General features: G+C 67.1%; 1 protein-coding gene across 1 annotated transcript in view; it reads left to right on the top strand.

The window, feature by feature from the left end:
* The first annotated feature begins 1352 nt into the window (after positions 1-1352).
* DNAH17 (dynein axonemal heavy chain 17) overlaps positions 1353-23296 on the top strand; it is a 75233-nt gene continuing 53289 nt past the window's right edge. The window contains exons 1-29 of the mRNA XM_054709931.1: positions 1353-1395; positions 1699-2067; positions 2621-2814; positions 3511-3700; positions 3869-3968; positions 4407-4492; positions 4661-4786; positions 5276-5428; positions 5564-5650; positions 6326-6493; positions 7316-7432; positions 8232-8497; positions 8892-9084; positions 10396-10542; positions 11301-11409; positions 12389-12492; positions 12743-12883; positions 13492-13635; positions 14317-14499; positions 15560-15814; positions 16684-16853; positions 17254-17476; positions 18295-18411; positions 18713-18799; positions 19102-19254; positions 21145-21393; positions 21610-21732; positions 22755-23102; positions 23194-23285. Coding sequence (XP_054565906.1) covers positions 1723-2067; positions 2621-2814; positions 3511-3700; positions 3869-3968; positions 4407-4492; positions 4661-4786; positions 5276-5428; positions 5564-5650; positions 6326-6493; positions 7316-7432; positions 8232-8497; positions 8892-9084; positions 10396-10542; positions 11301-11409; positions 12389-12492; positions 12743-12883; positions 13492-13635; positions 14317-14499; positions 15560-15814; positions 16684-16853; positions 17254-17476; positions 18295-18411; positions 18713-18799; positions 19102-19254; positions 21145-21393; positions 21610-21732; positions 22755-23102; positions 23194-23285 — 4670 coding nt within the window. The 5' untranslated portion in view covers positions 1353-1395; positions 1699-1722. The remainder of the gene's footprint in view (positions 1396-1698; positions 2068-2620; positions 2815-3510; positions 3701-3868; positions 3969-4406; positions 4493-4660; positions 4787-5275; positions 5429-5563; positions 5651-6325; positions 6494-7315; positions 7433-8231; positions 8498-8891; positions 9085-10395; positions 10543-11300; positions 11410-12388; positions 12493-12742; positions 12884-13491; positions 13636-14316; positions 14500-15559; positions 15815-16683; positions 16854-17253; positions 17477-18294; positions 18412-18712; positions 18800-19101; positions 19255-21144; positions 21394-21609; positions 21733-22754; positions 23103-23193; positions 23286-23296) is intronic.

The raw sequence follows: 23296 nt of genomic DNA, 5'->3' as shown, positions 1-23296 counted from the left end.
TCAGTGCAGCCATGGAGATAATTCCTAACAGCTGCCTCTCAAAACTGCAGGATCTGCAGGAAGAACATCGCTCAGCAGTGGCTATTGTCTCATTTCTTGTTAAAATGTTTCTTTGTGTTACAGAACCAGGGTGCGTGTGTGTGTGTGTGTGTGTGCGTGTGTGCGTGTGTGTGTGTGTGTGTGTGTGTGTGTGTGTGTGAGTGTGCGCGCGTGTGCCCGCGCTGGGCCAGCGAGGAGCCCCAGGTAGCCTGGCCCCCGCTGTCTGCCGGAGCCCCCCGCCCCCGGGAAATTGCCCTGAAATTGTAGTTAACGGGGCCGTGTCTGCCTGAGACTGGTCAGCAGGGGGAAGGGCTCTCCCGGGGGCAGGGTGTGGAGGGTGAGCTGTGTGGCTGTGACTGCAGGAGGGAGGGGGGCAGGGAGAAAGTGACGCCCCACCGGGGCCTCCCTAGCCCGTGATCACAGGCAGCGCGGCCAGCAGAGCTCCGGTCAGGACGCTTCCGGCCGTTCCCGAGGCCTCGCTGCGGCCACGGCAGGGTGGACCGTGGATTCGTGCCGGACGGTCCCTTGTGCCCTGGAGCGAGTGGGTCCCTCTCCGTGTCCTTCGCTTGGCGGCGCGCTCCCCCGCGTCTCTCCTCCCGTCCAGGCAGAGCGCTGCGGTTTGAGAGCCACGGGGGTCCCCCAGGCCCCTGCCACGACCATGGCTTCGCCTCACGTGCCTGATCCTTGTGTCTCGGACGCAGACCCGGGACATTCTGGTGGAGGGGCCTGGCTAAGACCTCGATCTCATGTTGCAAACCGCCCCCAGAGGAGGTGAAGGCACCAAATGCCCGAGTCCAGCCCGCTGCGTGGCTCCGTGGTGGACCGTCGACCTAGGAACCAGGAGGTCACGGTTCGATTCCCAGTCGGGGCACAGGCCCGGGTTGCGGGCTCGACCCTCCGTGTGGGGCGTGCAGGAGGCGGCCGATCTCTCCCTCTCCCTTCTTCTCTGAAACCAATAACAGTACATATTTTTAATGGCCGAGTCAGATGATGGCAGGAACGGAAAAGGAAGGGACCCAGGGCCGGCCGCGTGAGCAGCGGGCAGGCAGCGCCTCTGTCCCGGGTGCCCCAGGGCACAGCCGCCTCCCCAGCTCCGGGCCCAGGCTGCGCCGTGGGTGGAGGCGGAGACCTCGCATCCGGGCCTTTCCTCGGTGGCGGGAGCGGAGGGCTGTCCTCTGCTCCACCGCCCGCCACTCAGGTCCCCAGAAGGTTCTAGAAGCCCCGGAGCCGAGGGGACCTGGGGTTCTGTGGCAGTTGGAGCCGTTTGAGGGAAGGAAGCCATTTCCCTGGCTGGTCTTGGGAGGAGTGCCCGTTAGTGTGCCCGGCTGGCCCCTGGGCAGCGTTTGCCGTCAGCTGGTGAGGGGCCCTCGGCCAGGGGAGGGGACCCAGGCCCCAGAGGACGGGGACCGGTCACCTGCCCAGAAGAAGCTCTGCTCCTGCTCGGGACCGGTCGGGGTGGGGTGGGGGTGCTGGGACCGGTCGGGGGGCTGGGGCCGGTCGGGGTGGGGTGGGGGTGCTGGGACCGGTCGGGGGGCTGGGGCCGGTCGGGGTGGGGTGGGGGTGCTGGGACCGGTCGGGGGGCTGGGGCCGGCCGGGGGCTGGCGGGCACCGCAGGAGGCGTGCCGCGATGCCGCATCCGTGCGCCTGTCCCTTTGCCAGGGCCCCGGTGGCGGTGAGGTCAACATGACCATCACGCCGGACGCCCGCTTCGAGTACCTGGAGGGCATCGCCGCCCTCCTCCTCAGGTTCAAGCCCGACAAGTGGGGCAAGCTGCTGGGCGCCGAGGAGAACCTCATGCTCTTCATGGAGTTCTTCGACAAGCCCGACGTGCTGGTGCTGGTGCTGACGCTCAGCCCCGCCGGCCTGATCGTGCCCTGCCTGGGCTTCCCCGCCAGCCTCAAGGCCAAGGGCGTCTACTTCATCAAGAAGAAGCCGGGGAACGTCAACAAGACCAACATCAAGGAGTCGCTCATCTACGGGGACATCAGCCCCGCCCCCGTGGACCAGCTCATCGCCGTGGTGGAGGAGGTGCGCGCCGGGCGGCTGCCGGGCCCGGGGGGAGCAGCCTCTGCTCCTCGGACCTGGAGCCCCACTTCCCAAGGGTGGTGCCCGGCCACCTGCCTGGCGGGGGAGCCGGTTAGAATGGCAGGAGGACGGGCCCCGCCCCCCCAGGTGGCTGGGACACCTGCGATCTAGCAGGACCTCCCGGCGCTACTGGGCACCTGCCGGCTGAGAGGCTGGGGGGTCTTTCCCGTTGATTTTTAGAGGGAGGGGGAGGGAGGGGGAGAGGCAGAGAGAGAACATCGATGTGAGAAAGACACATCGATTGGTTGCCTCCCCCATGCCCGGACCGGGGCCAGGGATGGAGCCTGCAACCCAGGTACGTGCCCTTGACCAGAATCAAATCTGGGCCCTTCCGACCGCAGGCCGACGCTCTATCCACTTGGCAGAAAAGGTGGTGCCCCAGCCCCTGGCACAGGAGAGGACGCGGTGTCCCCGGGCCCGCACCGCGCTCGCCGCGCAGTCCGCCTGGGCGCCGCGGAGCCGGAGCGGCCCGGCCGACGCAGACCTGTCCTTGCAGGTCCTCTACTCCCTGCTGAACCAGAGCGAGAACATGAGCGGGTGGCCCCGCGTCGTCTCGGAGGACCTGGTGAAGCAGGTGCACCGGCTCAAGAACGAGATGTTCGTGATGGGGGGCAAGATCCGGGGCAAGACGCTGCTGCCCATCCCCGAGCACCTGGAGAGCCTGGACGGCACGCTGGAGTCCCTGGAGAGGTGGGCCCGCCGGGACGGCCCTGCAGCCCGCGAGACACGGGGGCGAGACGGGGCGCGGAGTCCGGGTGGAGGGCACAGGGCCGGCCGGACAGAGGGACACGGGAGCCCTCCCCATCACGTACCTGGGCCGGTCCAACGCCATGTTGTCACATGTGTCCCCCAGCCAGGAGAGGGGACCCCAGCTTTAGGGTGTGGTACCCAGGGCGCTGAGGGGCCTGGCAGGGATATCCAGCAGGTGGGGGTGGCACTCCCGGGGGCCCCCACGTGCCTGACCCCCACGTGCAGCTGCTGGTGCGTGAGGCTCCCGGAGCTGCCCCGGGCGATGGCTCCTTCCACCTGCTCAGCCCCGAGGGCGGCCGCTCCGGGGCTCGCCGTATGGGCAGGTGCTCCGTGGGCCACCGAGCCCCGACGGGAATGGCCAGCAGGCACCACCTCGGACATGGTCTTCCAAAGCTGGTCTTCTGTTTCTGGGGGGAGCCGGCCTCTCTGAGCGCACCCCCATTTGCTCAGGCTCTCTCCTCGCCGGGAGACGGGGGAGCCCTCCAGCCTCCCCAGGTGGCTGTGAGGAGGAGCCTGGGAGGGGAGGTGGGACTCGGGGCTGCTGGTGGGTGTTGGGGGCCTGTCGGAGGGAGGCCGGGGCAGGGCGGCTGGAGCCCCGTCGGGCAGGCCTGGCATCCCCCCACCCCTGCCTTGCAGGCTCCCCTCGCTGGACAGCACCCTGTTGCACTCCATCGAGACCATCGTCATCGACTGGTCCCACCAGATCCGGGACGTGCTGAGCAAGGACTCGGCCCAGGCCCTGCTGGACGGGCTGAACCCGCTGCCCCGGGTCGAGTTCGAGTTCTGGGACGCCCGGCTGAAGAACCTGCAGTGCATCCATGACCAGGTGACCCCGCCCCCACCGGTGACCGGGCGCCCGGCCTCTCTGGCTGACCCCCCCCCCCCCCGGAGCCTGAGGGGACCCGGCTCCCCCGAGTTGGTGCCTCGGCGCCCCGGCCGCAGGGTCAGGCTGCGCGTTCTCCTGGAAAGCTACTTTCTTGTTGTCGCCCCGCAGCTGAACAGGCCCAAGGTGAACAGGATAGTGGAGATCCTGGAGAAAGCCCAGAGCTGCTACTGGCCAGCCCTGCAGAACGTGTACATGAGCGTCACTGACGGTGCGGGGCCCCCGAGGAGGGCCGGGCAGGGCGCCAACCCCGGGGCCTGGCCGCCTCCCCTTCCATGAGCAGCAGCTTCCTGGCCCCCACTTCTGAGGAAGCTCCTGTGTGTTTTTAAATATATTTATTGGTTTCAGAGAGAGAAACAGCAATGAGGAGAGAGAATCATGCATCGGCTGCCTCCTGCACGCCCCACACTGGGGATGGAGCCTGCAACCTGGGCCCGTGCCCTGTCCGGGAATCGAACCGTGTCCTCCTGGTTCATAGGTCGACGCTTGACCACGGAGCCACACGGGCTGGGCAAAGCTGCTGTTCTGAGGGAGCAGGGCTCCCTAACAGAGCCCGCCGGGTTTTGTCGGACCAGCGGCGGTGGGCTGGACTTCTCTCCCATGTGGATGCGCACGTGACCTTGACCTTGGCCTTGTTGGTTGTGTGCAGGGCTGAAGGAGGCCAACGACATCGTCCTGCACCTGAAGCCCCTGCAGATCTTGCTGGAGGAGATGGAGCAGGCGGACTTCACGGCGGTACGTCCGCGTCAGCGAGAGGAAGGCCGCCGGCCGGGGCGGGGCTCGCGTCCCGGGAGCAGGGCTGTGGGCCGCTGGCTGCGAGCAGTGCCTCTCCCTCCGCGTTGGGGTCTCCTCCTGGGGGGACAGCTGAGATGTCACGACAGAGCGCCCGGCGTGTCCCTGCAGCTCCCGACCTTCATCGCCAAGGTGCTGAACACCATCTGCCTCATCTGGGCCACCTCCAAGCACTACAACACGCCCTCCCGGGTCATCGTCATCCTGCAGGAGTTCTGCAACCAGATCATGGACATGGTAGCCGCCCGCCACGGCCCCGCAGGGCGCACAGGCCACGGCCGGCGCGGGGGTGCTGGGCCCTGGGGGCCCCGCAGTTCTCCTGAGACCTGGGCTATGCCAGCCCCCCATGTTGGAGGGAGGAGAAAAGGAAGGGGGCTGAGCTCTGTGGGGTCCTGGGGTCCTGTACTGAGCTGCTCCGTCTCCCTCAGCCCAATTCCCTTCCCTTCTCCTTGGCACCAGCCGCCCGCCTGCCTGTGGGTATTCAGATCGCGCCCACAGCCCTGCCTGCAGGGGGCAGGGCACTGCGGCCCGGACCCACCCCCACACCTCCCCGCAGCCCCACCTGGAGGGTCTAGTCACCGGTGACCAGGGAGGAGGGCCAGGTTAGGGGGCGGCAGGCGGGCTGTGTCCCGAGAAGCAGGTCCCGCCCGACAGCCCTCGGGCAGTGGGCCCGGCGGGGCCGCGGGGCCGTCAGAGCCGCGCCCCACGGGTCTTGTCTTCATGCAGACGCGGACCTACCTGGGCCCGGACGAGGTGCTGAAGGGGCTGCAGGGAGAGATCGAGGAGGTGCTGAACGGCATCTCCCTGTCGGTGTCGGTGCTCAAGGGGCTCTACCGCACCTACCAGTTCTGCTGCGCCAACATGAAGCTCTTCTTCAAGGTGCGGCGCCCGCTCGGACCCGGAGCCGGCCGTGGGCAGCGGGCGAGTCGCCCAGGTGGGGGCGGGCGAAGGTGGGAGGCAGGCTCAGCCTCTCTCTCTCCGTCTCCCCCCCCCCCCGCCCCCGCCCCCACCCAGGACAAGGAGCCCGTGCCGTGGGAATTCCCGTCTTCTCTCGCGTTTTCCAGGATGAATTCTTTCTTCCGTCGCATCCAGACCATTGAGGTAAAGGTGGAGCCGGGCGGCCCTCACCCGAGGACAGGCGTCTCCCCTCCCCCTCCCCCGCCCCCCTCCCACCCACGTCACGGGGACACCCAGCCGTCGGGCCAGCCGCCTCCCGCCCGGAGCCGTGAGCTGAGCACGAAGAGCCGCGCTGTGGCTCCTGCCTGTGAGCAGCTAGTGGCACAAAACGTCGGGGTGCAGGTGGCCCCCCTGGGAGCAGAGGGGGGACACGAGGTCAGACAGCTCGGCCCCTGGCTTTGTAACTTGGTGAGCACGGTGCGCCCACCCTGAAAAGGGGGACCACTGAGCAGGGGTTCTGTGGGGGCGCCACCGGCCGTGGCCCGGGAAGGCGCGTCCGGCCTCAGCCATGCCCTCGTCACAGAGGGTCCTCCTGCCCGAGGACCCGGGGTCCCAGCCGAGCTCCTGGCCGCGCAGCCGTGGTCCCGTGTCACCCATTCTGAGTTGGGGTGAAGATTCCGGACGAGAGGGGCTTTGGCGGGAGGGAGGGGGAGGAATGGCCTTGCTGTTCAGCCCCCACCCTGTGGGCCGCGGCAGCCAGGCCGGGTCCTGGGGGGGTGGGGGAGGGAGAGCCCGGCACCGGGCGTGGCCGGGCGCCCACCTTGGTTCCAAGACCGTGGCTCCGACCGAGCTGACGGCGCCCGGCCGCGCCTCCACCAGGACCTTTACAGGACGGCCATCGAGTTCCTGAAGCTGGAGAAGATCGAGCTGGGCGGCGTGCGCGGCAGCATCCTGGGCAGCCTGGTCACGCAGATCCACGAGGAGGTCTTCGAGCTGGTGAAGGTCTTCGTCGACTGCAAATACGACCCCTTGGACCCGGGAGACTCGGTGGGTGGCCCGGCGGGGCGATGGCCGAGGCCCCCGGAGCGGGAGGCACACGGGGGGGGGGGCGATGGCAGAGGCCCCCGGAGCGGGAGGCACACGGGGGGGGGGGGCGATGGCCGAGGCCCCCGGAGCGGGAGGCACACGGGGGGGGGGGCGATGGCCGAGGCCCCTGGAGCGGGAGGCACACGGAGGCGGGGGGGGGGGCGATGGCCGAGGCCCCCGGAGCGGGAGGCACACGGGGGGGGGGGCGGGGGCGATGGCCGAGGCCCCCGGAGCGGGAGGCACACGGGGGCGGGGGGCGGGGGCGATGGCCGAGGCCCCTGGAGCGGGAGGCACACGGGGGGGGGGGGGGGGCGATGGCCGAGGCCCCTGGAGCGGGAGGCACACGGGGGGGGGGGGGATGGCCGAGGCCCCCGGAGCGGGAGGCACACGGGGGGGGGGCGGGGGGGGCGGAGGACCTCGACACTTAAGGGCCTCCCAACAGCTCTGCCGTGAGGAGGTCCCAGCGGTGAGCGCGCTCAGCTGAGGGGTCACCCCGAATCTGGCCAGCGGGGCCAGTCGGGGTGTTAGGGTGAGCACCACTGGCTTCGCATGCAGATTAGGAGGTCGATGTTTTGCCTTGGCCGGTGTGCTCAGTGGTGAGCGTCCTCCCGTGCCGGGCACACGCCCAGGTTGTGGGCTCGATCCCCAGTAGAGGGCGTACAATGTTGATCTCTCACATCAATGTTTCTCTTCTCTCTCTCTCTCCCTCCCCCTTCCTCTCTCTCTAAAATCACGAAAAGCAGTTTTTTTAAGAAAAGAGGTGACGTTTGAATTCGCTTTTAGGGTTTCGATAACGATTACGCTGATTTTGAGACCAAAATTCAAGACCTGGACAGGAGGCTGGCCACCATCTTCTGCCAGGCCTTCGACGACAGCAACTCCATCGAGTCCTGCGCGAAGGTACGCGGGCGGCGCGGACCGCCTGTCGGACGCCCTCACTTGGGCTTGGAGAGGGGCCCCCAGGGCGTGGGGCCCGATTCGGTGTCTCGGAGCTCGTGGGCCGGGAAGCCCTGGGGCAGCTTGGGGGCCCCATCTCCGGCCGGGGTGCCTCTCTGCCCCTCCCGTCCTCTCCGGGAACAGAGGCTGGAGGGCGAAGGGCGATGACAATGGAGCCGCCCGCAGGGGGGCGGACTGCAGAGGAACTGCATGCTCTTCAGCCCGGTCAGGAGGCCTGGGGGCCGACGGGAGAGTCGGTGGGACTCCATCAGCACTTTGTTTATTTATTTTACGATTTTGGTATCATTCTCCTCTGAGAACATATTTTTCAAAAAAAATATATTTTTTTTTTATCTCAGAGCAGAAGGGAGAGGGGGAGAGAGAAACATCAATGATTAGAGAATCACGAATGGGCTGCCTCCTGGGGCACTGGGGACCGGAGCCCGCAACCCCGGGCATGTGTCCTGATCGGGAATTGAACCCAGGACCCTTCAGTCCGCAGACCGACGCTCTACCCACTGAGCCACACCAGCCAGGGCCTGTCAGCACTTGCGAGGATGAGGACTTTAGGGAGCTCTAGGGAGCACTGGGGCATCGGGGTGCATATCCCCAGGCCGTGGACCTACTGTGTGCTGCTGGGTTAGAGGCCAGGGGCTCCGTGTGCGTCCCCACGAGACTCCCAGCGGCTCCGTCTCACCGGTGGCTGTGCTAGGGAGGGGCGGGCCGGGGCGGGGGCCGGGCCGCTGAAGCCGCCTCCCCGCAGCTCCTGTACATGTGCGGGAGCCTCCTGGAGCGGCCGCTGATCCTGGCCGAGGTGGTGCCCCGCTACTCCGTCATGCTGGAGCTGTTCGACGCCGAGCTGGACAACACCAAGGTCCTGTACGACGCCCAGCTCGCAGCCTCGGCCGCCGGGCACATCCCCCCGATCCACCGCAACATGCCCCCCGTGGCCGGGCAGCTCAAGTGGAGCCTGGAGCTGCAGGAGCGCCTGGAGGTGCCCATGCGGGACCTGAAGCACATCGACCACCCGTGAGCGGGGCGCAGCCGCGGGGCGGGCGGCGGGGCGGGTCCCACGGCCCATGCGTCCCACGCCCCCACCCCCAGGCCTCCCCCCACCCCCGGTGCCTTCTCCCCGGGAGCATGCTCGGCTTCTCCCGTGGGCCCGGCCGCAGGCACGGAGAAAACGGGGGGCGGGGGGGGGCGGCTATGAATCCAGCCCCGGCTGCGGGCCCCGCTGCCCAGGGTTCTCGCTGGGCTTCCCCGGCCCCGGCGCACGGCCCCGGTGTCTCCGCGGGGAGAGGCTGAGAGGGGCCGCCTGCGAGGGCACCCCGGCTCTGCGGCCGCGGCAGGGGCCCCACGGACCCCGCCCGCAGGGGAGGTGCGCCCCCCGCACGTGCGGCCCTCACCCGTCCCCCGACCCCAGGGTCATGGCCAGCACGGAGGCCAAGCTCATCTACCAGAAGTACGACGAGATGATGGAGCTGCTGCGCAGCTACCGCGAGCGCATCTACCAGCAGTGGGTGTCGCGCGTGGACGAGGACTGCCGCTTCAACCTGGGCCAGCCGCTCCTGCAGCGCGACGCCTCGCGCCTCATCCGCGTCAACTTCAGCAAAGCGGTGCGTGGCCTCTGCGGGGGCGTGGCCTCTGCGGGGGCGTGGCCTCTGCGGGGGCGTGGCCTCTGCGCGGGGGTGACGTCATGCTGGGCTAAGGCTGTGTCTTTGAAGCCTTTGTTTTTTTGTGTGTATTTTTAATTTTAATCTATTTTACTAGCTAATGCCCTTTGGAAGAGTTTAGATCTTTAAAAAATATATATATTTAGCCGAGACCGGTTTGGCTCAGTGGATAGAGCGTCGGTCTGCAGACTGAAGGGTCCCAGGTTCGATTCCGGTCAGGGGCATGTACGTTGGTTGCGGGCACATCCCCGGTGGGAGGTGTGCAGGAGGCAGCTGGTCGATGTTTCTCTCTCATCGATGTTTCTGGCTCTCTGTCCCTCTCCTTTCCTCTCTGTAAAAAGTCAATAAAATATATTAAAAAATGTATATATATATATTTAAATTCATTTCAGAGAGGAAGGGAAAGGGAGAGAGATAGAAACATCAATGAGAGAGAATCATGGATCGGCTGTCTTCTGCACGCCCCACACTGGGGATCGAGCCTGCAACCAGGGCATGTGCCCTGACCGGGAATCGAACCCAGGACCCTTCAGTCCACAGGCCAAGGCTCTATCCACCGAGCCACACCAGCTAGGGCCATTTAGATTTTTTAGAATCTATTTTTATTGATTCCAGAGAGGAAGGGAGGAGAGAGAGAGAGAGAGACATCAATGATGAGAGAGAAACATCATGGACCGGCTGCCTCCTGCACGCCCCCTACTGGGATCGAGCCCACACCCCGGCCCATGTCCTGACCAGGAATCGAACCGTGTCCTCCTGGTTCCTAGGTCGACGCTCACCCACTGCGCCACGCCGGCCGGGCTGTTTTCGTTTTTGTTTTAAGTTCGCTCAGGACCTGTTTCCGATCTGAGACGGAGCAGTAGCGCCTGGAGGCGGCTTCAGCACGCGCACTGGCTGAAAGCAGGGCCGCCCGGGGGACCCCGCGCGGAAACCTCAATCTGAGAATTTATATTTAAAAAAAAATAAATTGAGCCGAAACCGGTGTGGCTCAGTGGATAGAGCGTCAGCCTGCGGACTGAAGGGTCCCGGGTTCGATTCCGTGCCTTGGTTGCGGGCACATCCCCAATGGGGGGTGTGCAGGAGGCAGCTGATCGGTGTTTCTCTCTCATCGATGTTTCTAACTCTCTGTCCCTCTCCCTTCCTCTCTGTAAAAATCAATAAAATATATTTTAAAAAAAAAATAAATTGAAACCGAAGAATGAGAAACAAAAGTATTTTCCCCCCCGACCGGCTCCGCATCTCCGTGGGCCTCAGCTGGTGGCAGTGCTGAGAGAGGTCAAGTACCTGAACTTCCAGCAGCAGAAGGCCATCCCGCACAGCGCCGAGACCCTGTTCTCGCAGTACGAGACCTTCCGGAAGTTCGTGGGCAACTTGGAGCTCATCGTCGGCTGGTACAACGAGGTGAGCCCGTGGGTCCCGATTCCCCGCGGACGCGCTTCAGGACTCCGGACGCGCATCCGGGGCCCACCCCTCGCCCTGGCCCACCGTTTCTCCGCGTGAATCCTCTGAAAACGCTGGGCGTTGGTGGGCGGGAGGTGGGAGGCGCGGGGGCCGTGGGCAGTGCCGATGCCGGTGAAGAGGGACTCCGAGGCGCACTGTCGGTGCCCGGTGCGCCCGGTGCGCGATTTTAATGCTGCGCGCGCCCCTCACCGCACACACACGCGCCCTTGGAGAGGCACACAGGACACGGGAGGTTGCGAGCTGGGGCTCCCGGGTGCCTGTTCTGGGGAGCAATTCAGAGATCTGCTCCCGCCCTCCGTCCTTCCTCGTCTGTGGGGGGAGGTTTTCAAGCACTAAATTAGCTTCTGAGGGCGGGCACGCTGACCCGGACCGGACAGAACCGGTGCTGCTGTTAACGCCGATGCCCCCGAGTGACCGAGCGTCGATGTCCGCCCGGGGACCGAGGAGAGGCCCGAGCCAGCAGGGCCGTTACCCCTCCCCGTCCCCGCCCGTTCTAAGCCCAGGGAACTGGGGATCACGCACCGGTGTTCATTACCGTGCTTCCTTCTCCTTCTACCCCGTAGCACGGGCGATGAATGAGTTAAGCACACGCGTGGATCCTGGGGGGTAAAACAGCTCTGAACGGGCTGTCCTCCTCGGGGGCACGGACGCCGGCGGGTTGGTGGGACTGAGGCCCGGCCGGCTTGTGTGTTGGGCAGATAAAGACGACGGTGATGGAGGTGGAGTTCCCCCTCATCAAGGCGGAGCTGGAAGGGATCGACGTCAAGCTGCTGACGGCCGAGACCACGCTCTTCTGGAACGGCGAAGGTACCCGCCCCGCCTGGCCGCCTGGGCCGAGGTGGGGGCGGGGCGGGCCGCTTCTGCCTTCTGGCTGCTGCGTCGGCTTTTTTTTTTTTTTTTTTAATGTGTTTTTATTGATTTCAGAGAGGAAGGGAGAGGGGCTGGAGAGAAACATCAATGATGAGAGAGATCGTTGATCAGCTGCCTCCTGCACGCCCCCGACTGGGGATGGAGCCCGCAGCCGGGCCAATGCCCTGACGGGGAATGGAACCAGGACCTCCTGGTTCATAGGTCAACGTTCAACCAATTGAGCCAGGCCGGCCGGGGCTGGTGGGCCAGCTTTGACTGCCACGGGGCCATGTGTTCGGGGAACCTTGTGGGAGGGTGTCTCAGCCCCTGAACAGCCTGTGGGACCTGCAGAGGCTCCGTGGGGACCACCAAGGGCCTCCGTTTCCCAGCTGGACTGGCCAGAGGCGGGCACAGCGGAGGGCAGGGCCGGTGCCCGTGGCAGCCGGCTCAGGGCAGGCGTCGTAGGAGCAGAAAGAAGTGGACCAGGCAGAAGTGCCTTCCCCAGCTCCCCCTGTGCCCAGGACCCACGCTGGTGGGCACCCCCTCCATCAAGACCTCCAGCCTTGCCTCCTGCCCTTTTGCGGCCTCCGCCGCCGTGTCTCGCCTCCACCCTCTCTAGGAGAAGGCGGGACTGACCGCGCGTCTGAACCGGGCCCGCGGGCTCTTCTGGGGAAGGAAGTCCCATGATTCTTTTCTCTCCTTTCTCCCCAAGTGCGTCTCTTTCTGGCCGCTCACCTCCCGCCCTCTGTGGCGGTCAGGGCTGGGCACAGGCGGGCCCTGAGCCTCAGGGGTCTGGAGTGCCGGGGGGCGGGGGGCTGGCCCGTTGGGGACTCCGTGCTCCAGAGGAGCGGAGGAACTTTCCAGGCACGGCTCTCACACCACGTGCCGGGCCGGCCGCGGCGTGCCCTCCCGCTGACGGCTGGGCGCTGGCTTCCAGGCGTGCTCGAGTACGTCCAGGAGATGCGGGAGCTCCTGCACACCCTGCAGAGCCGGATGCAGAAGGCCAAGCAGAACATAGACAGCATCGCCCAGGCCATGAAGGTGGTCACCCGACGGCGCAGCGGCGGCGGGCCCGCGGGGGGGCGGGGCGGGGGGCTCACACGCGGCCTGGGGGGCGGCCTCCCGGAGGAGGGGGACGCTGCGCCGTCGTCCATCCTCCGAGACCCCGACTGGCTTTGAGGCCCCGCACCCAGGGCGCTGGCCTGCGTCCTCGGGGCCGGTCGCTCTGAGAGCACGCAGACAGGAGCGAGGCCGGAGGCGCGCCTCCAGACGCTCCCTCCCGCCCTCTCAGGACTGGTCGGCCAACCCCATGTTCGAAAGGAAGGACAACAAGAAGGAGGCGCTGCTGGACCTGGACGGGCGGCTGATCAACCTGAACAAGCGCTACACGGCGGTCAAGGAGGCGGGGGTCAAGATCCAGGCCATGGTGGCGGTGAGGGCCCGGGACGCGAGGGCCAGGGTTCCCATAGCAACGGTGCCGCGGTCCGGGGCCTGCGCTCTGTGACCCCAGAGGCTTGTCGTGAAATAGCGGCCTCTGAGGCCGGTTCTCTCGCTCGGTGTCCCCCTCCTGTGCCCGTCCCTGCACGGAGTGGGTGTGGACAAGGGACACCTTCCCACAAGGTCCCCGAACGCGTCTCCCGGGGTCGGTGCTGGAGGGCACGCGTGGCGCCAGCCCGGGGGCGAGGCTCACTGGACGCGGTGCCCGGCCTGACGGTGCCAACGCCTCAGTGGGGCCCGCAGTGCGGGGGCACCTGCTGACCGGCACGCTCACGGCCCGGGAGCCCACGGCACCTGCTGGCCTGGCGTCCGGCGTCTCTGCCTGGGTCCCCGGCCGCGCCGGGTCCTCGCGGGCGCCGCCCTCGGCGGCCGTGGCATCCCGCTCGCGTGCTGGTCGGTTTTGACGTGAACACTCAGGAAGCGAGAAGCACCGAGTGTCGGGAGCGTGGGCGCGGGCAGGGCGCCCCGCGTCCTTGCGGACCCTGACGGGGAGGGGACCGCCGGGCCGTCGAGGCGGCCGCCAACCGCGGGGTCTGCTGGCAGGAAAACGCGGAGCTGTTCCGCGCGGTCACGACCAGCCAGTCCTGGAAGGACTACGTCGTCTACATCGACAGCATGGTGCTGGAGGCCTTCGAGAGCTTCATCCGCATGTCGCTCAGCTACCTCATCAACAACATGGTGCTGGACGTGAGTCTGCGTGCGGACGCGCGGCGTGTCTGCGTCCGTGTGCGTGCCCGTGTGCGTGCCCGTGTGCGTGCACGACCGCGGCCGTGGCCACCAGCACTGAGCCCCGCGCCGGCCCCGCTGGCCCACTTCCTCTGTCCTTGATGCCCGCCGGCCTGGCCCTGAAAAACGCTTCTTCTCGTTTTCGTGTCACTTGTGTTTGGGGTTTATCCTCATCTGAGGATGTTCCCATCGGCATTTAGAGAGAGCGTAAGGAGGGGGAGGGACAGAGAGAGAGAAACAGCGGCGTGAGAGACACGCCGACTGCCCCCCCCCCCCCGCACGTGCCCCCCACCGGGGCCGGGGATCGAGCCTGCAACCGAGGTGCGTGCCCTGGACCGGAAGTGAGTCCGGGTCTGACGCTCTATCCCCTGAGCCACACCGCCAGGGTCATTGTATACATCTGGGGAAACTGAGGCCACAGCTAGCAACTAGCAGACACACGCTGTGAGCTGGCGCGAGCGGCCTGCACCTCCAGCCGCCGCCCTGTCCGGCCGGGGCTGCTCCGGCTGCTCCTGGCCCTGGGCCAGCGGGACGCCGGCTCTCCGGGTGGTCCCGGCCACGCGGGAGTTGGGGGGGTCCTCTCCCCCTCTGGGCGGGCCCTGGGGACCAGGCGAGGCACGGACCCCGGCGACGGCGTTTCAGGAGAGCGTGGCGCCGCTGTTCGAGATCCACATGGAGCTGAGCGACGACGGGCTGGTGTTCACGCCGTCGCTGGAGGTGGGCGACGACAGCGGCTTCCTGGCGCTCATCGAGAGCCTCATCAACGACATCTACAACGTGGCCAAGCTCATCCCCCGCCTGGCCAGGGGCCGGCTCAACTACAAGGTCAGTCGGGGCCCCCCCCCCACCCCGCTCCCTGCTCCGGGTTTCCTGGCTCGGAACAGCCTCCAAGCTCAGCGGTGCCCGGTCGCGTCACAGTCTGCCTGACGTGGTTCTGGTGCGATCAGGGGCCCCGGGACTGCGGTGGGACTTCCCTCTCCCTCCCCAAACCTCGTCCTTCCTCCTAAAGTGGCCCCTCCTCCGTGGGCCTGGCCTGCGTTCCCCGATGCCTGCCTCCCTGCCTTGGGACGCCCAGCGTGTGCCCTGGCCCCTTCCTGGTGCCTCTCTCCTCCTGTGACGTACCCCGCGATTCCCTCCGCACCGGGCACGCTCACACTCGTGACTCCCCCGCTCCCCGCCCACGGACTCTAAGCGCCACCTACCCTGCGCAGAAGGAGGGACAGCCAGGTGGGGTTCCGGGCGCCCCACAGGCACCGAAATGGGGCTCCCCTCGGGGCGTGTCTGTCGGAGCGCTGTCTGTGTGACAGTAAAACAAAAATCTGGAAAAGACCTAAATGGCAGCCCGGCCGGCGTGGCTCAGTGGTGAGCGTCAACCTATGAGCCAGGAGGTAGGGTTCGATTCCCGGTCAGGGCACGTGCCCGGGTTGCGGGCTCGGTCCCAGTGGGGGGCGTGCAGGAGGCAGCCGCTCCATGATTCTCCCTTATCATGGATGTTTCTCTCTCCCTCTCCCTTCCTCTCTGAAACCAATAAAAATATTTTTATAAAAACCTTTGGAAAAAAAAAAAAAAAGACATAAGTGCCCAGCAGACAGGTGCCGTCCGCAGACTCCGCCCACCCTCACGCCGGCATCTGCGCGAGGCACGCGAACGAGCCGGGGCCAGGGTGCCCGTCCCTGCGGCTGAGCGTCTGCCGCTGTGGGAGGGCGTGCAGATCTCCCTTCACACGAACAAAACCCGGTCCTTCCGTGGCGGCCGGGGTGGCGGGCGGCCGGGGGCCAAGGGGCTTCCGACGTCACGCACGTCCGCGCCTCTGGACCTCCGGCGCGGGCCCCCGGGGACGGCAGGCGAGCGAGAGGCTCACGGCGGCGCCCTCCCGCCCTCGCAGTCGGACCTGGAGGACACGACGGACCTGATGGAGATGCGGGAGGAGATGTCCAACCTGGTGATGGGCGCCATGAAGGAGGCCGAGGAGTTCCAGGACTCGTTCGAGCGCTACTCCTACCTGTGGGTGGACGACCTGCAGGAGTCCATGCGGAACTTCCTCACCTACGGCCGCGTCATCACCATGGAGGACCTGGACCTGCGGCCCGAGGAGCTGGTCACCAAGTCGCCGCCCACCCTCACGCAGTTCCAGCAGCAGGTGTGGGGGCCCCGCCCGGCGCCCCGCCTCCATTCCCCGCCCGGCCCCTGCGGGGGGCGGGGGGAGCGTGGGGTTGGATGAGAGCCTGGTCTTGCAATGGAGGTTTCGGTATTGTTCTGGTCTGGTGAGGCCGACAGATCAGGAGAGTCTGTGACTCACAGTTCCAGGGGGTGGGGTGCGCAGGCCGGCCCCCCAGCGCCACACGGGGAGCCCCAGGGCCCCGCAGCAGGTGAGGGGAGGAGCGAGTGAGGGAGGGCGGCTTTATCGTGGCTTCTGTGGGGAGGAGGGAAGGAGGCAGGGCAAGCAGGCTGAGGGTGGGCTGGTTCGAGTCTTCGAACTCAAGCAGGCTCTCCAGAACAGGGCAGGCGGCAGGGGCAGGTGGTGGGCGCAGGAGGCGGGGGCAGGCAGGGGCAGATGGGGACTGGCAGGGGCAGGAGGCGGGGGGTGGGCAGGCGGGGGGCAGGCGGGGGCAGGGGGCAGGGGGCAGGGTCAGGAGACAGGGGGGCAGGCGGGAGCAGGTGGCGGGGGCAGGAGACGGGGTGGGGTGCTGGCTGGGGCTGGCGGGGGCAGGGGGCAGGGGCAGGAGACAGGGGGGCAGGCGGGGGCAGGAGGCGGGGGCAGGAGACAGGGGGGTGCTGGTGGGGGCAGATGGGGGCTGGCGGGGGCAGGAGGCGGGGGCAGGCGGTGGGGGCAGGAGGTGGGGGGTGGGCAGGCGGGGGTAGGGGGCAGGGTCAGGAGACAGGGGGGCAGGCGGGGGCAGGCGGGGGCAGATGGGGGCTGGCGGGGGCAGGAGGCGGGGGCAGGCGGCCGCCCCGGGTCCGGTGCCGTCGGCGGTCCCAGGAGCCGGGCGAGCGGAGCCGGTCTTGCAGATCGACTCCTACGAGCGGCTGTACGAGGAGGTGTCGCGGTGCGAGAACACGCAGGTGTTCAGCGGCTGGCTGCAGTGCGACTGCCGGCCCTTCAAGCAGGCGCTGCTCAACACCATCAAGCGCTGGAGCTTCATGTTCAAGCGCCACCTGAGCAACCACGTGGTCAGCAGGTGGGCGCCCACCCGCCGCCCGACCACGCCAGAGGGCAGACGGGGTGTGGGAGGGTGAAGGTGCGGCTGAGAGGGCAGCACCCCAGGACGGGGGGCACCTGGCTGCCAGGACGCCCCGCTGCTTCCCCCGCCCTCACGGTGTCCGGGTGCCGGTGCGAGGACCCCTCAGGAGCCTAGAGCCCGGCCGGGCGGCCTGACAGGTGGCGGATGTCCCGGTGCCGGTGCAGCGGCAGGCGGCGGGCAGGTCCCGAGTGCGTGGGCTGCGCCGAGGGCCCCGGAGGCAGCAGGGCCTCCCAGGCCGAGGGGAGCGGATGGGGCGCGGGCCGAGCAGGCGGGAACCGCGGGTCCTGAGATGGACTGGCGGAGGGGTGCCTGTCACGGGGGGTTGTCTCGCCCGCAGCCTCGGTGACCTGGAGGCCTTCATGAAAGCCGCCAGGACCGGCCTGAAGACGCCGGTCAAGGAAGGGGACTACGACGGCCTCGTGGAGGTGATGGGGCACCTGATGAAGGTGAAGGAGCGGCAGGTGGCCACCGACAACATGTTCGAGCCGCTGAAGCAAACCATCGAGCTGCTCCGCACGTACGGGGAGGAGATGCCGGAGGAGATCTACGTGAAGCTGCAGGTGGATGGCGGCCGGGGCCTCGGTGTCTGGGGCAGGGCGGGCAGCCAGGAGCCTGGCCGAGGCCGGAGGAGGGCTGTGGACTGGTCAGACCTCCTGTGGGGGAAGGAGCCGCAGGCCCGGGCCATGCTGTGTGGGTGGCGTGGCTGCGGGCCCCGTGCTGAGGCCTGGGCGTGTGTGTGGCTGGTCCCGGGAGCTCTGGGGCTGCAGAGCGGGTGGGGAGTTGCGGAAGCGGTGAGATAAACAGGTTAGAGGTGGGCCGCATCGGGCAGAACCCATTAGTTCATCGTAGAAGGTGAAACCACGCCGCTTGTGGGCAGTCCGTGGGCGAGGGTTTGTTCTGTAAAATACTTTCTGGTTTCAAGTACAATGTTGGCCCCGGCCTGCAGAACTTGTAAACTGTACAGTTCACCTGATTGCTGGAGCCTTTCCTGAAAGGGCAAAATCATGGAAATGGACAACGGGGTAGTGGCTGCCCGGGGACACAGGCAGTGCCTTCACGGTGACAGCCTGTGGGCCCGGGGCAGTGGCTGCAGGAATCTATCTATGGGATAAGATTGCCTAGGATTACACACACACACACGTATGCACAGTGCACACATGCACGAATACGCGTGTACATACAATGCACACCAACGTGCATGCACACACGGGTTCAGGTCACCTGGGTCACAAGCGCGCCGTCCTGCGGAGGCTGCGGAGGCTGTGCTGGGGGGAGGGGGTGGCCCACGGGGGGGGGGCCCACCCCGGGGGCCGGATTGTTCCCCGCGGGGAAGTTGGAAAAGCGCAGGAACCGGAGCGTCCCTGGCCTGCCCGCCTAGGAGCTGCCGGAGCAGTGGACCAACACCAAGAAGCTGGCCATCCAGGTGAAGCAGAACGTGGCGCCCCTGCAGGCCAACGAGGTCAACATCCTGCGGAGGAAGTGCCAGCAGTTCGAGGTCAGGGCGTGGGGCGGGGCTTCCGCGTGTGGGCGGGGCTGCAGCATGTGGGCAGAGCGTGGGTGGGGCGTGGGGGCGGGGTGAGGGGCGGGCTTCTATGTAGGGGCGGGGCTTCCGCGTGGGGCGGGGCTGCCGTGGGTGGGCGGGGCGGGGGCGGGGCTGCAGCGAGGGGCGGGCTTCTGTGTGGGGGCGGGGCGGGCCGGGGGCGGGGCTGCCGTGGGTGGGCGGGGCGGGGGCGGGGCTGCAGCGTGCGGGCAGGTGGGCAGGTGTGTGACCTGTGACCTCCCGTGGTGCTCGGCAGATCAAGCAGCACGAGTTCAGGGAGAAGTTCAGGCAGGAGGCCCCGTTCACCTTCAGTGACCCCGAGCCCTACCAGTCCCTGAATAAGGTACCTGCGCCCCGGCCGCGCCGCCCTCTCCCCTCAAGCTCTGGTTGCGTCCGGGCGGCCGGACCGTGGACTGGCCTGGAGAAGGCCGGCCTCAGCCCCAACTCGAACTGAGATAAACCGCCTTCCCGCCAGATCCCATGGGCGGCTCTGAGGGCGGGAAGGGCGGGTGCCGCTCAGGCCGGAAAGCTCATGGGCATCGTGAACCGGGGGCCGGCGTGGGGCCGGCGTGGGGCCGGCTCGTGGCCAGGGCGCCACCTGCGTGCACGGCAGCCTGCTCACCGCCTCCCTCGCCCCCGCCCCAGGAACAAAGGAGCATCCTGTCCATGGAGGGCATCATGGAGGGGCTGTGCAAGTCGGGGAGCCTGTTCGAGGTCGCGGTGCCCGACTACAAGCAGCTCAAGGCTTGCCACCGGGAGGTCCGCCTGCTGAAGGAGCTCTGGGACATGATCGTCATGGTGAGCGGGGCCGGCGGGGCGGGCACCAGGAGGGGGCGCTCCCGGCTTCCCTCGGTCGTGACAAATGCAACCGCAGGTCTCCTGGCCTCCGTGGGGCCGCCCGCAGGTCCCCACTGTGGGCCGCTCTCCGCAGCGTCTGTGTTTCTTCCTCTCTGTGCACAGGTCTCCCTCCCGTCCACTGCCTCTCCTCCCCCTCCTTCTCCTCCCCTCCTCCCCTCCCCCTTTTCTCCCCTTCCTCCCCTCCCCCTACCCCTCCCCTCCATTCCTCCTCCTCCCCTCCCCTCCCCCTCCCCCCTCTTCTCCTCCCCCTCCCCTCCCCTCCCCCTCCCCCTCCCCCTCCCCCCTCTCCTCCTCCTCCCCCTCCCCTCCCCTCCCCTCCCCCCTCTCCTCCTCCTCCCCCTCCCCTCCTGCCCCTCCCCCCTCCTCTCCTCCTCCTCCTCCTCCCCCTCCTCCTTCCCCCTCCTCCTCCTCCTCCTCCCCCTCCTCTTCCCCCTCCTCCTCCTCCCCCTCCTCCTCCTCCCCCTCCTCCTCCTCCCCCTCCTCCTTCCCCCTCCTCCTCCTCCTTCTCCTCCTCCTCCCCCTCCTCCTCCTCCTCCTCCCCCTTCTCCTCCTCCTCCTCCCCCTCCTCCTCCTTCCCCTCCCTCCTCCTCCTTCTCCTTCCCCCTCCTCCTCCCCCTCCTCCTCCCCTTCCTCCCCCCCTCCTCCTTCCCCTCCCCCCTCCCCCTCCTCCTCCTCCTCCCCCTCCCCCTCCTCCTCCCCCTCCTCCTCCCCCTCCTCCTCCCCTTCCTCCCCCTCCTCCTTCCCCTCCCCCCCTCCCCCTCCTCCCCTTCCTCCTCCTCCTCCTCCTCCTCCTCTCTCACACCTCACCTCTCTTTAAAATTTTTAAAAAACAGCCCAGCCGGCGAGGCTCAGTGGGAAGCGTTGCCCTGGTTTCCCCGGACCCCCTTTTGAGTGGCGCCTCCGCCATCGGCGATCCTCGTCTTCCCTCCCGCCCTGCGTCCCCGGCGCTAGAGGTTCCTGAGTCATAAGCCTCACGGACTTTTCCATGGACCCGCTTTGCATGTCCTGCTTTTCCTCCGTCGCTCTGCGCTTCCCTCCCCCGGCGTCGGGCCTCATCGTTATCATCTCCTTCCTTCCGTTTGCTTTGGGTTTATTTGGCTCTTTTTCCGTGTCTTGGTCTGATTTCTATTGATTGGACACGGTGCATCTTTCCCGTGTGAACAGTCAGTGTTGTAACACGACCCCTCTGCTGTAGCCGAGCCCCGCAGATTTGATATTTCCCGCAGTCCTACGTGGTCTCTGCTGTTCTGTCGGTGTGTCTGTTTTGAGGTCCCCTCTCGAGCCTCGGGTTACTTAGAAGTCTGTCTTTAATTTCCGAACGTCGGGCATTTCCCTGTTGCCTTCCTGCTGTTGGTTCCCAGTCTGGTTCCATGTGGTCAGAGAAGCCACTCTGTGACTCCAGCTGCTGTAAACTCCTGAGGCTGGTCTCCTGGGCGGCTGCCCCTGGGCACCTGGGGGGGAGGGGGGGCATGTTCCGCGTCTGTTGGGCGGAACGCTGTGTGCCGGTCAGACCCTGTGGTCCGTCTGTAGTTCCGTCCGTGGTTCAGTCCTTCGATGTCCTGACAGAGCTTCTGCCAAAGTAGGTTTCAGTGCTAACTCTCGAGTTGTATCTTCTCAAAAAGTTACCTTCTTTTATCTTTTAACTTGCATCTCTCCAACGGGATGGTTTCTCCCTGTATCCACCCAGCTAACCAAACTCTGTCATTAGTTCTAAGGGTCCTCACGGGCGTTTGCTGCCCGAGAGCAGGGGCGGGGGCGCGGGGGGGGGGGCCGCCGGGGGGGCCGTCCCGAGTCCTCCCCGCGAGCGTGCGCGGCCGGCACCCCGCCCAGGTGAACACCAGCTTCGACGACTGGAAGACCACCAAGTGGAAGAACATCAACGTGGAGCAGATGGACATCGACTGCAAGAAGTTCGCCAAGGACGTGCGGTCCCTGGACAAGGAGATGAAGACCTGGGACGCCTTCGTGGGGCTGGACAACACCGTGAAGAACATGATCACCGCCCTGCGCGCCGTCAGCGACCTGCAGAACCCCGCCATCCGCGACCGCCACTGGCAGCAGCTCATGCAGGCCACCCAGGTACCCGGGGGGGGGGGGAGGCGGGCTGCCGGGGGGCGGGGGGCCCACCCGGGTTCTGCCATTACACGGCTTTCCGGGGAGGGAAGGCGGGGCTGGAGAAGGAACTGGCCGCTCTCCCGGGGCCTGGGGTGGGCACGGACCTGCCTCTGGGAGGACGGAGGTGTCCTCACCAGAGTGCAGGCGGCCTCGTGCGGAACCTGCCTGTCTCCGGCCCAGGTGAAGTTCGAGATGTCGGAGGACACGGTGCTGGCGGACCTGCTCCAGCTGAACCTGCACAAGTTCGAGGACGAGGTCCGGAACATCGTGGACAAGGCGGTGAAGGAGTCCGGGATGGAGAAGGTAGCCCCGAGGGCGGACAGGGAGGGTTGTCCGGGATGGGGATGGGGGTCCTGTGGGCGGACAGGGAGGATTGTCCGGGATGGGGATGGGGATGGGGGTCCTGTGGGCGGACAGGGAGGATTGTCCGGGATGGGGATGGGGATGGGGGTCCTGTGGGCGGACGGGGAGGATTGTCCGGGATGGGGATGGGGAAGGTGGCCCTGTGGGCGGACAGGGAGGATTGTCCGGGATGGGGATGGGGATGGGGGTCCTGTGGGTGGACAGGGAGGATTGTCCGGGTGACACTGAAGCTGCGGCACCACCTGCCATGCCTGTCCCCCTCCCCGGGGCCAGCGCTCACGGGACCCCAAAGGGACGTCTCCCAGCGCACACAGGAATCCTGTCATATGGCTCCGGGCTTCGTTACCGGGAAAAACCCCATTCCTGCCCACTCTGCCTCCCTGCCCAGAACTGTGTGCGCCCTCAGCTCTCCTCTCCCGGAGGCCCCGACCTCGTCCTGGCCCCTCCCCCTCTGCCCGGCAGCAAGGGGGGAGGGCTGACCCTCAGCCAGTCCCTGGTGGTTAATGAGCCGCCACCACAGGGGCCTGTGCCCTTTAGCTGCCCCCACCCCGTCTTCTCTGCCCACCCTGCCCCTCCCTGAGCGACCCTGGCCCACCTCCGTCGCGTGGGTCTGTCTCTTCGGCCGCGTCACAGCCACGGAAGCGCACGAGGCCGGCTTTGTGCCTGGCTGTTCCCTGGGCATCGTGTCCTCAGGGTCCGCCACGTGGGAGCCGGGGCGGCGCCTCCTTCCTTGCTGACGGCCGATGCCGTCCCGCCGAGCGAGCGGAGGGGCCCGTGGCGCTCACCTGCCGTCTTTGGGGGGCGTTTCGGTGGCTCCCCCTTCGGCCACTGTGAGGGGTGCTGTGCAGGAGCAGCCTGGTTTTCCCAGGAGGGGCTCGCTCCCGCCCTCGGGAACCTGGGTCGCTCTCGGCCCTCCGGCCAGGGCCCGCTGACCTGGCCCTCCCCCCCCCCCCCCCCCGAAGGTGCTGAAGGTGCTGGACAGCACCTGGTCCACCATGGTGTTCCAGCACGAGCCGCACCCGCGCACCGGCACCATGATGCTCCGGACGGACGAGGTGCTGGTGGAGACGCTGGAGGACAACCAGGTGCAGCTGCAGAACCTGATGATGTCCAAGTACCTGTCGCACTTCCTGCACGAGGTGACGAGCTGGCAGCAGAAGCTGTCCACGGCGGACTCGGTCATCTCCATCTGGTTCGAGGTGCAGCGCACGTGGAGCCACCTGGAGAGCATCTTCGTGGGCTCCGAGGACATCCGCGCCCAGCTGCCCGAGGAGTCCCGCCACTTCGACGACATCGACAGGGAGTTCAAGGTGAGCCCGCCGCCCGCCGCCCGCCCCTGCCCGGCCCGGGCCTCGCGGGAGGACGCGGGGCCTCTGACGCCGCGGCCCCTGCTCGTCCCAGGCCCTGATGGAGGAGGCGGTGAAGACGCCCAACGTGGTGGAGGCCACCAACAAGCCCGGGCTCTACGAGAAGCTGGAGGACATGAAGAAGAGGTGGGTCCCGG

Source organism: Eptesicus fuscus, chromosome 20 (assembly GCF_027574615.1).
Source record: "Eptesicus fuscus isolate TK198812 chromosome 20, DD_ASM_mEF_20220401, whole genome shotgun sequence".
Taxonomy (NCBI): Eukaryota; Metazoa; Chordata; class Mammalia; order Chiroptera; family Vespertilionidae; genus Eptesicus; species Eptesicus fuscus.
This window is presented reverse-complemented; position numbering and strand designations above follow the sequence as displayed.